At 40.3% G+C, this 13,671-nt stretch overlaps 1 protein-coding gene across 1 annotated transcript in view; it reads right to left on the bottom strand.

Moving 5' to 3' along the window:
• Window positions 1–209: 209 nt before the first annotated feature.
• Window positions 210–13,671, bottom strand: part of REC8 (REC8 meiotic recombination protein) — a 76,284-nt gene continuing 62,822 nt past the window's right edge. The window contains exons 17-19 of the mRNA XM_077469592.1: window positions 2,526–2,633; window positions 1,915–2,021; window positions 210–407 (exon numbers count right to left, since the gene is read on the bottom strand). Of these exons, the coding sequence (XP_077325718.1) occupies window positions 316–407; window positions 1,915–2,021; window positions 2,526–2,633 (307 nt within the window). The 3' untranslated portion in view covers window positions 210–315. The remainder of the gene's footprint in view (window positions 408–1,914; window positions 2,022–2,525; window positions 2,634–13,671) is intronic.

The raw sequence follows: 13,671 nt of genomic DNA, 5'->3' as shown, positions 1-13,671 counted from the left end.
AGGACGCACAGGTGCCCCCATGGAAAGCGGCTTTCTGTGGGGGCACCTGCCAAAGAGGCGGGGACCCCAGAAGAAGAGGATCGAGGCTGCTCTTTGCAAAACCATTACACATAGAAGGTAAGTATAACATGTTTGTTAATTTAAAAAAAAATAGTCTTTAGTAACACTTTAACTTCCTATGTTACAGGAGACAGCATTTTACCCACAAAAAAACAAAAAAAATGTATTCTGTATAAACAATAAGAACAGATACAGTTTCAAAAGTAAGAACATGTTTTGACCAAACTGAATAGAACAGAGTAAATGGTGGAGTCCTCAGTCTTGCTTATACTGTCTTCCAGGGGTGATGCGTATACGTCCATATGGCTCAGTCTGCTCCATACGGATAACCTTCTGTGTGCAGAGCACTGTGAAATCCAATAAAATGTCATAGCAGTGTCTCAAGAAAGGCAAAATACTAAAATAGGAGTAAGTTAGTTCTCCAGATTTAAATAGGATTTTTAATGTTCAAATAATATTTCAATATGCAGCAACCCCCTTATAGCCATTCCCTATTTTTTTGAAAGGGGTATAGGCAGGAGCTATCAATTTTCCGAGATGTACCACCTGCAGCTGAAATCTAATATTTGTCACAAAGTGGAACTTATGAGCAGTATAAACAGTACACATATGATGCAGTTGGTCTATAGCATTAACATAGCCATTTTTGTTTTCTGAGTCCCTTGAAACACAGTTCAATTATCTGCCAGTAAATCCATTGGTTTTCCGTTTCGTTCAACAGACCAAGCTGTCCAGCAAAAATGACAGTTGGGAAAAAAAATCTTATAAAGCCCCATACAGAGATTTTCTGCTGATTTGTTGTCTTCAAATTTACCAAAACCATGTAGTACAAATTGAAACGCCTAAGGTTCGGCCTCCTATTATATGGTTTTGGTAAATCTGAAGGAAAAAAATCAGCAGAAAATCTGAGAATTTGTATGGTGCTTTAGTCTGGTGTGGGTGCTTACAATGCTTGGATTTTCTTTTCCCAATGGTGGTTAAACCTGGTTTAACCACCAAGAAAAAAAAAAAAAAGTATTGCTGTAATGGTTGACGGTAATGACTGAATAGCTCCAGCCTATACTAAACCCCCAGGTACATTGATAGGAGCATTGATAATGGAAAAGTTTCCGATAATGTCGTCCCTTAGGTTTGCTCGTACTATGGACGTGTAACTCCAAAACTCTGTTTTAGAAGATTTTCGCTTTGTTCTTTGAAAATATTTCAAGCTGGCTTGTTTGTAAAAAATTGCCTTCATGTTTAAACAATAAAAACATTGAAACAGAAAAAAAAATGAACTTGAGTTGAGCTTTAATTTTTTTTGTCTCTTAATATCCATTTAAAACCAAAATTTAATGTATGCATGCTAGTGACAGACTGCAACTTGCATGTCCTTTTTTTTCCTGCTCAAAGTTCCACTTCAACTATTAAACAACATAGACACTGTATTAGATATGTATTTGGCTGTGCAATCTGTCTTTATGCACAAAATGTAATATCCTATAGCAGCCAATCAGATTTCAGTTTACTGCAGTTGTGAGTTCTGCTTGGTTTCACTAGGTTACTGTATTTTGCACTATCACTTTAAAAAGAAAAAAGGTAAGCAGTACATAGCTTGCTATACATATGCAGACAACAGTAGCTTTAGTGTGCAAGGAGGAGTATTAAGACAAAAGCAGCTGTTGTGTACAAGATGTAGTATGGAGATTGTAACACCTTGTACATAACAGCTGCTACTCAGTCAAGTCATCAGCTTGGGTTAAATGTACATAATACATTTTCCTCCTATGTATTGTGTGCCTAGAAATTGTATAATTTCTCTCTTCAGTGAACGGCGATGTACTATTGAAACTAAAGTGGATTTTAGCTACTCACCAAGACAGCTGGAAAAGAACCTGGAGACCATCAGGCGAGATAAAGAATGGGGTGTGAGGCCAAGAAACTCAGACTGCCCATCGCTATCAATCTGAGAGTATAGCTTTCTATAAGATGAGAGATACAAACTGGCATAAGAGGAAAGAAAAGCACCAGAGCCAGCCTTGAAAAATCTTATGGTTTAGCTACATTTGACTTTGTTTTTAGCCCCCGTTCACACCAGTGCGCGTTGTCATGGGGCAAGTCGCACCCTGTTTATGCCTATGGAACTATTCAAATCGCTGGGACTCCAACTTGCACCAATGTTGAAAAGATTCCTGCATTATTTCATGTGCGAGTTGCATAGACATCTCTGCATGAAGTCGCATTGATGTCGGCAAGCAGGACCTGAAATTGCACTGACCAGCAGCTTTGAAATCCCATTGAAGTAGCCTGATTTCAAAGCTTCATTCCGTGTGAACCGGGGCTAATGGCCTGATGCATTATCTGCTTCCCTTAATTGGCTCAATGTGGATCTCAAGGCAATCAAACAAGCAGATCTTAAGTGACTAAGCAGTAAAAAAAAAAAAATAATAATAAAAAATAAAAGAACTTAGAGCAGCACTGTATACCTTTCTACATCTTCCAGTAAAATTTCCTCAGTTTCAGGCATCTCCACAATAAGTTCTGGCATCTCCGAGACTATTGGTAGTAATTTATCTTCCTGAACAGATGGTACCCTATAATATTATGTAGTGTTAGTATTAAATACATTTTATGAAGGTTTGTACAAGTATAAGTTAAGTAATGTAGATAAGTATATACACAGTATGTCACAAAAGTGAGTATACCCCTCACATGTTTGTAAATATTTTATTATATCTTTTCACACTGAAGAAATGACACGTTGCTACAATGTAAAGTAGTGAGTGTACAGCTTGTATAATAGTGTAAATTTGCCGTCCCCTCAAAATAACTCAACACACAGCCATTATTGCCTAAACAGCTGGCAACAAAAGTGAAAAGTCCAAATTGGGCCCAAAGTGTCAACATTTTGTGTGGCCACCATTATTTTCCAGCACTGCCTTTAACCCTCTTGGAAATGGAGTTCACCAGAGCTTCACAGGTTGCCACTGGAGTCCTCTTTCACTCCTCTATGATGACATCACGGAGCTGGTGGATGTTAGAGACCTTGCACTCCTCTATCTTCCGTTTGAGGATGCCCCACAGATGCTGAATAGGGTTTAGGTCTGGAGACCTGCTTGGCCAGTCCATCACCTTTACCCTCAACTTCTTTAGCAAGGCAGTGGTCATCTTGGAGGTGTGTTTGGAGTTGTTATCATGTTGGAATACTGCCCTGTGGCCCAATATCTGAAGGAAGGGGCTCATGCTCTGCTTCAGTACATGTTGGCATTCATGGTTCCCTCAATGAACTGTAGCTCCCCAGTTTTGGCAGCACTCATGCAGCCCCAAACCATGACACTCCCACCACCATGCTTGACTGTAGGCAAGACACACTTGTCTTTGTACTCCTCACCTGGTTGCTGCCACACACGCTTGACACCATATGAACCAAATAAGTTTATATTGGTCTCATCAGATCACAAGACATGGTTCCAATAATCCATGTCCTTAGTCTGCTTCTCTTCAAACTGTTTGTGGGCTTTCTTGTGCATCATCTTTAAACGAGGCTTCCTTCTGGGATGACAACCATGCAGACCAATTTGTTGCAGCGTATGGTCTGAACATTGACAGGCTGACCCACCTCTGCAGCAATGCTGGCAGCACTCATACATCTATTTCCCAAAGACAACTTCTGGATATGAAGCTGAGCACATGCATTCGACCTCTTTGGTCGACCATGGCGAGGCAAGGGATAGAACCAATAGAAAAGTACGAAGAGTATTGAACAAGTAGAGAAAATTATATATATATATATACACACACACACAGTTTTATTATATCTTTTCAGCAAACTGTTTGCAGGCTTTCTTGTGAATCCTCTTTAGAAGAGGCTTCCTTCTGGGATGACAGCCATGCAGACCAATTTGATGCTGATGCAGTGTCCATCACCTTTACCCTCGGCTTCCTTAGCAAGGCAGTCGTTGTCTTGGAGGTGTGCTTGGGGTTGTTATCATGTTGAAATGCTGCCCTGCATCCTAGACAGCCATGCAGACCAACTTGATGCAGTGTACGGCATATGGTCTGAGCACTGACAGGCTGACCCCCAACCCCTTCAACCTCAGCAGCAATGCTGTGTGTGTGTGTGTGTGTGTGTGTGTATATGTATGTGTATATATAAATATATCTATATATATATATATATATATATATATATATATATATATATATATATATATATATATAATTTTTTTTTTAATATTAAACTTTTATTATACAAACATATAAAAACAAGAGAAAATATGGTCTAGTTACAACATATATACAGCTGGCATCTGAAACATATGAAAGGTCTCGTAGTAAGAGGCCAAATTGTTCATATAGATTTCAAGGTGCCCAACATGTTTCAGAATAAATTGTTGTATTCCTTCTTCAGGGGTAGTTAAAGGTAAGCTGTATTATCTAGCATGAAGATAAATGAGTAAAATTAAGTATAGTGTCATTTGTAAATATATTAATGGGAAAGGAGGAAATGGCACGGCAAAAAAAAATTGTAGGGCTGTTTAAGAATCGAAATATACTTATAGAAAATAGACCCATACAAGCATATTGAGGAACATTTTTAAGCAAGGATCCACGTCGCCCCAAGACCTCAACATCCGCATTGGTATCAAACCATTTTACAGATGATAACAGTTTTATTCAATTCATCAGTTTGTACTGGAAATGGGAAAGAGTATCATTTGCCACTCTATAGGGATGGGGAGGGAAGGGAAAAGGGGATAAAGGATGCAAGAAGCGCAGTGAGTGGCTGAGGAGTCCACAAGGACCGGCTACTGCTAAAGAGAGGGATCCCCTAAACATAAAAAGAGTATATATATTAAGTATATGCAAATTAGGTTGAAAGGTAGCTCCTAAATGATACCAACACTTGAAGTGGTTGTTGAAAAGGGGAAAGGAGACACAAGGGAAAGGGGGATACCTTAGGCATATATGCTCCTGAGATACACACAGTGATAGAAGTAGGGCTGCGTGTAGGTAAAAGACCAATGGTATGACAATAAATACCAGTTGGACAGCACTAGTTGGATAAGGTTGTTTTCAATATTTTAGATTTCTAAACAATTTAAATGTTTAAAGCAAGCCGATTTCTACATGTTATAATGCCCTTTATAACAACGTCATGAACACTTAAAGATCAAACAAATATTGGCATACTTTAACATCAGATCCCCTAATAGGACCCTTTGTTCTGCCAGCTCCTTTAGTCACATTCAGACGAGTAGCCTCAGTGGGCAATCTGCTAGTGAAAAGTGAATTCAAGGGCATTGCAAGACATTGGGCACTTTCCCTTGTGGCTCCTGTGCTCACTGTTACATGGACACAAGGGAAAGTATACGACTACCAAACGGATGGGCCTTTGTCGCCAAACACTTTTCTAATTGCCAGACCATGTTTTTTGTTTACCTATTACAATGTGAATGCGGCTGTTACTATATAGGAAAAAACTATACAGAAAATATGGAAAAAGATCTATCGCCATATACTAGCCATGAAAACCAGCAATTCAGACCTTCCTTTGGGGAGACGTGGCTTTGGTTCATAATGGTCTCTTTCCAAATATTACGATCCTTGTGCTAGACCGGCTACACCAAAATCCCACAGGAGGGAGCAACGGGAGCTTAGGTGGATTTCAGATTTTAACACCACCTTACCCCCAGGCTTGAACGAAGCATTCAATTCCAAGCCTTTCTTACAAGGGTTCTCATCGGGAGGCTTTGAAAGGACATGTAACTAACTCACTCATTTTAACTATTACCACCTATACACTAGTCAGAACCAAATTGATCTCTGTGGCGTGTTTTGTGTTCTAGTTCTAGCAAGGCTATCCATTGTGCTTTCCATTCTTCCCTATGTGCGACCACTTCTAAATTCCACTATTTAACTCCTATAAATGATTCATCTAAAACTATTTTCTTCTATGCAAATATCTGTATAATTGACACTTTTTTCCTTTTCCTCTCCCCATTTGCCTTTACGCGCATGGCTTTGGACTCCCCCGAAACATGGGGGCACCTTGGCGCTTTCGTTGCTGGGAGGCGTCCTGTGACCTTTTTTTCTGGCAGGCACACAGACTAGCGTGTATGCTCCAGCCCGTGCATGCGTGCTGCCTGTGTTACACTCATTGGGGAGAATTAGCCTTTCTGCCGTCACCACGCCAATTTTGGGCGGGGGCCCCACTCAGCCAGTGGATCGGATGGCCCACCGGCAATATTAGGATTTTACAGGCATCAGGGGAGGGTTTACTGCTGTTTTAAAGTAAGTGAACACTTGTTATCCCATGCTATATAAGATCTGAAACCTTTAGATCTTTAAACATTCCCTCTCCATTCAGCTTGCTTTAAACATTTCAATTGTTTAGAATATCTAAAATATTGGAAACCACCTAATCCAACTAGTGCTGTCCAACTGGTATTTATTGTCATAACGTTGTTCTTTTACTTACACGCAGCCCTACTTCTATCACTGTGTCTCCTTCCCCTTTTTCAACACCCACTTCAAGTGCTGGTATCATTTAGGAGCTACCTTTCAACCTAATCTGCATATACTTACAATATTTATACTCTCTTTTATGTTTAGGGGATCCCTCTCTTTGGCAGTATCCGATCCTCGTGGACTCCTCAGCCACTCACTGCGCTTCTTGCATCCTTTATGTCCTTTTTCCTTCTCTCCTCATCCCTATAGAGTGGCAAATTATACTCTTTCCCATTCTGCATTAAAAACTGATGAATTTAATTTTAACTACCCTGAAGAAGGAATGCAACAATTTATTCCAAAGCATGTTGGACACCTTGAAATCTATATGAATGATTTGGCCTCTTACTACGAGACCTTTCATATGTTTCAGATGTCAGCTGTATATATGTTGTAACTAGACCATATTTTGTCTTGTTTTTATAACTAAGATTTTATATGTAAGATGTTTGTATGATAAAAGTTTACTATATATATATATATATATATATATATCATTTTCTCTACTTGTTCAATACTCTTTGTACTTTTCTATTGGTTCTATCCCTTGCCCGTACAATCCCTGGGGCACACTTCTCCATTTTTTTCCTCCAGATATTTTGGGATGTGGCTTGGGTTTCCTATTTTGTACACTTTAGGTAGCAAACCTGTATTGTTAGCCACTGTACTGCAGCTCAGTTTCAGGGTCTTGGCAATCTTCTTATAGCCTAGGCCATCTTTATGTAGAGCAACACATCTTTTTTTTCAGATCCTCAGAGAGTACTTTGGCATGAGGTGCCATGTTGAACTTGTGTGACCAGTATAAGAGAGTGAGAGTGATAACCTCAAATTTAACACACCTGCTCCCCATTCACACCTGAGACCTTGTAACACTAATGAGTCACATGACATCAGGGAGGGAAAATGGCTAATTGGTCACAATTTGGACATTTTCACTTAGGGGTGTACTCACTTTTGCTGCCAGCGGTTTAGACATTAATGGCTGTGTGTTGTTATTTTGAGGGGACAGCAAATTTACACTGTTATACAAGCTGTACACTCACTACTTTACATCGTAGCAAAGTGTAATTTCTTCAGTGTTGTCACATGAAAAGCTATAATAAAATATTTACAAAAATGTCAGGGGTGTACTCACTTTTGTGAGATACTGTATATACACACACACTCCAACATTGGAATGTCAATAAAAGGTCCACAGAACAATTATGAAGTATTAAAGTATGGTATTCAAAGTGATGCAGAGTGGAAATAGACATTGCTGAAGAGGAAATCTAGTGTAATTTCAGTCATTGGAGTTGTAGCATATGTTAATTTAGAATTGGAAACTGGTACAATTGAAATAAAAAAAAAAGAGGATGCGCTTGGTCAATATAGTGAAAAACTGCTGAACAAAAAAAATAAAAAATCACTGGATTGGTGGGTTGTGGTAAATGTAGTAAAAAGTGTAATGTGTGCTGTCAAAACGAAGTGTATAAGTTCATAGATCTATATACAAATACCAAATGTGTGTAAACAATTGATACAAAATAACAAAAAACTTCAAACAAAGTCTGAAAAACAAGTCCTCAATCGGTCCTGAAATGGGAAAAAAAATCTATTGGTGCAAAAAACCTCTAATAAGTGAGTTCAAAATTATGGTTATGTTAAAAACAACCTTAAAGCTGCTTTCATATTGAGATGTTGGGGGCGTCGGCGGTAAAGCAGCACTTTACCATCATTTTAGCGCCGCTATTTGGCCGCTAACTGGGTGCTTTTAACCCCAACTAACAGCCAAAAAAAGGTTAAATCCATCCGCTGCCCATTGATTTCAGTGGGTGGGGCGCATTAGGAGCGGTTTGTATACCACTCCTACAGAGCGGCTAAGATGCTGCTTGCAGGAGTTTTTTTACCGTCCTGCCAGCGCACCGCTCCGGTGTGAGAGCACTCGGGCTTTCACACTGGAGTGAGAGGAGAGGCTCTTTACAGGTGCTATTTTTGGTGCTATAGCTCCTGTAAAGCACCTCAGAGTGAAAGCAGCCTTAAGGAAATGGGATTAACTCCACAAGCTAGCCTCCAATCCCAGTTGATGCCTATTCAGGGGAAATGCGTCGGACAAGGATCTAGCAGTGTGGCGTATTAGAGCACAGACCGTACTGCAGGCAGTCATGTTCACACTATTGTGCTGTTTTATAAATTTTTTTGTAAGTGCAACAAAAAAAAAAATTCATAAGTTTAGACCAATATGTATTCTTCTATATATTTTTGGTAAAAAAAAAAAAATCACAATAAGCATATATTGATTGATTTGCACAAAAGTTATAGCATCCACAAAATAGGGGATAGATTTATGGCTTTTTTTTTTTTTTTTTTTTTACTAGTAATGGCAGTGATTTTTAGCGGGGCTGCGACATTACTGCAAACAGGTGGGACACTTTTCACACTTTTTTTTGGGACCAGTGACATTATTACAGTGATCAGAGTTAAAAATATGCACTGATCGCTGTATAAATGACACTGGAAGGGAAAAGGGTTAAGTGTGTCCTAGGGAGGTGTTTCTAACTGTGGGGGGAGTGTACTAACTGGAACAGTTCACTAGGAACAGACAATCTCTCTGTACTTTCCTGTCAGAACTGGAATCTGCTTTATTTACATAGACCCCCTTTTTTGCCTCTCTGAGGAGCTGTTGCGAGTAGCTGGTGGATATCGCTCCCCAGGGGGTGCGCCCACAGTGTCTCGTACACGAAACAAGATACAGGTACGTAATTTTGCGCAATAGGATCGCCCTGCACCAATATATTTTTTATTTCATTTCAGGATTCTTGTTTTACAGATTTAGTCTCACTGGTTTGTTTCAAGTTTTCTGTCCTTTTGTATCAATTGTTTACACACATTTGGTATCTGTTTATAGGTCTATGAACATATACACTTAGTTTTGACAGAGCACGTTACACTTAATACCACTAGAATTGGAACCTGCTTTACATATCCAACAAAGTAGCACAACTAGTCATACACGGATTCAGCCAATTCAGTCAGCTATCCATCAGTGCATGGCCGTCTTTGCTTGACAGAAGTTGAATGTTTGACTTTTGTTGAAGGGACATGCTAGGAAACTTTTTCTGATGCTGCAGCCACTGGGTTGAGGTGAGGTTTGGGGATTCCTTTCATTCACATCATTTGTGTGGGTGGAGGAACCTGTATGGGACCCTAATTAACTCCGTTATGAAAATTGATTGCATCTGCACTACCTAAAACGAGTATAAGGATGGACAAATCGGAGGGAGAATGCAGATCACCGGTAGGGAAAGGTATGGAGAAGTAAGACACAATAGTAGCCTGTATTTCGTATGACAGGTTTAGGCCACACACAAGGATCATTCATATCACAATACAGGATTATTCATCAAAATAGAAGTCCTGACGTGATCACGCCTGAAGATGTTATGCTGAATAGTGATAGTTCCAGAGAAGAAAAGTTCTGAAAAATGGCATTCAACATTCCGTGAATGATTAACCACAGCAGTTTTATATTGCTCAAGAGTTAACCCATAAACTACTATCTTGCTGTAAGCAAAGCCCAAATTTATCTTCATACAGATATGACCAGAAGTCTTTAGGTTGTGTAGCTATAGAACACGAACCTTGTTTGGGGCTGAAATAGATTTTCTATCAAATATGCATACTATATGGTTGCCTGCAAGTACAACCACCAATATATAAAATATCTGCAGTGTTTACAGAATAAGCTTAATGTGGTTTTATAGGCTAGAGTTATTTTATTTTTATTTTTTTTATCTTCATGCATTCTCTGCATTAACCTTAAAAAAAAACCTTTCATGTGCAGCTCCCCTAAATACTTACCCAAGTCCGATCTTGATCCTGCAGTGCTGCTCTCATTCCTCACTGGCAACAGAGAGTGGGGGGCGGGGTGTGTGTGTGTATATATATATATATATATATATATATATATATATATATATATATATATATATATATATACACACACACAGCCTGGATGTTTGCGCTCATAGCAAGCAGCTATCTATGGGGGCAGACAAAAAAGAGGAGGATGCAGGAGCGCTGGTGGGCGACCACAGAAGAAGGGGATCGGGCAGTGTTGCCAACCTCCCGCAGCCTTTTATACTGACAGAACGTCAAATCTACTGGCAGAGCACTTTTTTTTTTTACTGATGACCTGAAAAAATGACAAATATCCTATTAACCACTTCAGCCCCGGACCAATAAACAGCCTAAGGACCAGAGGTCTTTTTACAATTTCGCACTGCACTGCTTTAACTGGTAATTGCGCGGTCGTGCAATGTTGTACCCAAACGAAATTTGCGTCCTTTTCTTCCCACAAATAGAGCTTTCTTTTGATGGTATTTGATTGCCTCTGCAATTTTTATTTTTTGCGATATAAATGGAAAAAGACCGAAAATTTTGAGAAAAAAATGATATTTTCTACTTTTTGTTATAAGAAAAATCGAATAAACTCAATTTTAGTCATACATTTAGGGCAAAATTTATTCAGCCACATGTCTTTAGTAAAAAAAATGTCAATAAGCGTATATTTATTGGTTTGTGCAAAAGTTATAGCGTCTACAAACTAGAGTACATTTTCTGGAATTTACACAGCTTTTAATTTACGACTGCCTATCTCATTTCTTGAGGTGCTAAAATGGCAGGGCAGTACAAACCCCCCCCAAATTACCTCATTTTGGAAAGAAGACACCCCAAGGAAGTTGTGGAGCGGCATGTTGAGCCCATTGAATATTTTTTTTTTAAGTGATTGAATAATGACACAAAAAAAAACAAAAAAAATGTACAAAAAGTTGTCACTAAATGATATATTGCTCACACATGCCATAGTTATATGTGGAATTGCACCCCAAAATACATTCTGCTGCTTCTCCTGAGTACGGGGATACCACATATGTGGGACTTTTTGGGAGTCTAGCCGCGTACGGCACCCCGAAAACCAATCACTGCCTTCAGGATTTCTAAGGGTGCAAATTTTTGATTTCACTCCTCACTACCTATCACAGTTTCGAAGGCCATAAAATGTCAAAATAACACAAACCCCCCCCCCCCAAATGACCCCATTTTGGAAAGTAGACACCCCAAGGAAGTTGTGGAGAGGCATGTTGAGCCCATGAAATATTTTATATTTTGCCACAAGTTGCAGGAATTTTACAATTACGGGGATACCACATGTGGGGGACTTTTTGGGAGCCTAGCCACGTACGGGACCCCGAAAACCAAGCACTGCCTTCCAGATTTAAATATAAAATGCTGCCAAAAAAAACTGTTAGCGATCGCAGGGATCAGGCCTGACTCTGCGATCGCTGCAGTTATGTGTTTAGTGTTTTGTAAGTGACAGTGATCGATCGATACTGCACTTGGGTGGGCTGGGCAGAGGGGCAAAACGCAGGTGCTAGCAGGTATCTGGGCTGATCCCGCTAACAATGGGTTTTTTTGGAACCCTAAACTGCTGGGGACGCTAGTATAGATCTGATCAGATCAGATATTGATCTGTTCAGATTCTATACCACTACGGGAGGTGTATGCTTTGCGTGTGGGTGTTAGCGGTACTGGCACTAACCTTGCGCTGCCTGGGGCGACGTAGACCCTGACCCTAAAACCTAATTGATATCACCCGCCGGGTGATCAGGGGGTTAAACCTTTATTGGGTAATAAATGGCGGGTGCCCTGATGCTATAAAAAGCAAACTAACCAGAGTCACCCGTAACACTTATACGGTGATCACTGGTGAAAGGGTTAACTAGGGGCAATCAGGGGGTTCAAATTTTTATTAGGTAGTATATGGGGGTCCCTGGCGCTATATAAAAACCTGACGGGGAACCTAAATAACTAACTAGCTAACCAGCGTCACCAGTGACACTTATACTGTGATCGCTGGTGAAAGGGTTAACTAGGGGCAATCAGGGGGTTAAAACCATTATTGGGTAGTATATGGGGGTACCTAGCGCTATAAAAACCTGGCGGTGAACCTAAAAAAATAACTAGCTACCTAGCGGCACTAGTGACACTAATGCAGCGATCAGAAAAACAATTGCTTAGTGACACTGGCAAAAGGGGGTGAAAGGGTTAACTAGGGGCAATCAGGGGGTTAAAACCATTATTGGGTAGTATATCGGGGTACCTAGCGCTATAAAAACCTGGCGGTGAACCTAAAAAAAAACTAGCTACCTAGCGACACTAATGCAGCGATCAGAAAAATGATTGCTTAGTGACACTGGCAAAAGGGGGTGAAAGGGTTAACTAGGGGCAATCAGGGGGTTAAAACCATTATTGGGTAGTATATCGGGGTACCTAGCGCTATAAAAACCTGGCGGTGAACCTAAAAAAATAACTAGCTACCTAGCGACACTAATGCAGCGATCAGAAAAATGACCGCTTAGTGACACTGGCAAAGGGGGGTGAAAGGGTTAACTAGGGGCAATCAGGGGGTTAAAACCATTATTGGGTAGTATATCGGGGTACCTAGCGCTATAAAAACCTGGCGGTGAACCTAAAAAAAAAACTAGCGACACTAATGCAGCGATCAGAAAAATGATCGCTTAGTGACACTGGCAAAAGGGGGTGAAAAGGTTAACTAGGGGCAATCAGGGGGTTAAAACCATTATTGGGTAGTATATCGGGGTACCTAGCGCTATAAAAACCTGGCGGTGAACCTAAAAAAATAACTAGCTACCTAGCGACATCAGTGACACTAATGCAGTGATCAGAAAAATGATCGCTTAGTGACACTGGCAGAAGGGGGTGAAAAGGTTAACTCTAGGGGCAATCAGGGGGGTTAAACCTTTATTGGGGGGTGATAGGGGGCTACCCTGGACCTACACTAACTGCCCTGACAGTTTTTACTTTTACAACTGACACTGAATGCAGTGATCAGTGAATTAATGATCAATGCAATCAGTGACACTGTGACTGGGGGGGGGGGGGGGGGGTTGTGTACCTATGTGTTAGTGTAGTGTTTTGGTGCACTTACTTTCTGTCTTCTCCTCGTAGTCCGGTCAAAAAGACCTCCCCGAGGAGAATGACATCACTTCCTCCTTCCTGTGTATACAATACACAGTGGGAGGAAGCTTCTCATTGGCCAGGAGCGATCGAGAGGGGGTG

This window comes from Lithobates pipiens, unplaced genomic scaffold (assembly GCF_037356315.1).
Source record: "Lithobates pipiens isolate NorthernLeopardFrog02 unplaced genomic scaffold, aLitPip1_a1.2 Scaffold_11, whole genome shotgun sequence".
Classification (NCBI taxonomy): Eukaryota; Metazoa; Chordata; class Amphibia; order Anura; family Ranidae; genus Lithobates; species Lithobates pipiens.
This window is presented reverse-complemented; position numbering and strand designations above follow the sequence as displayed.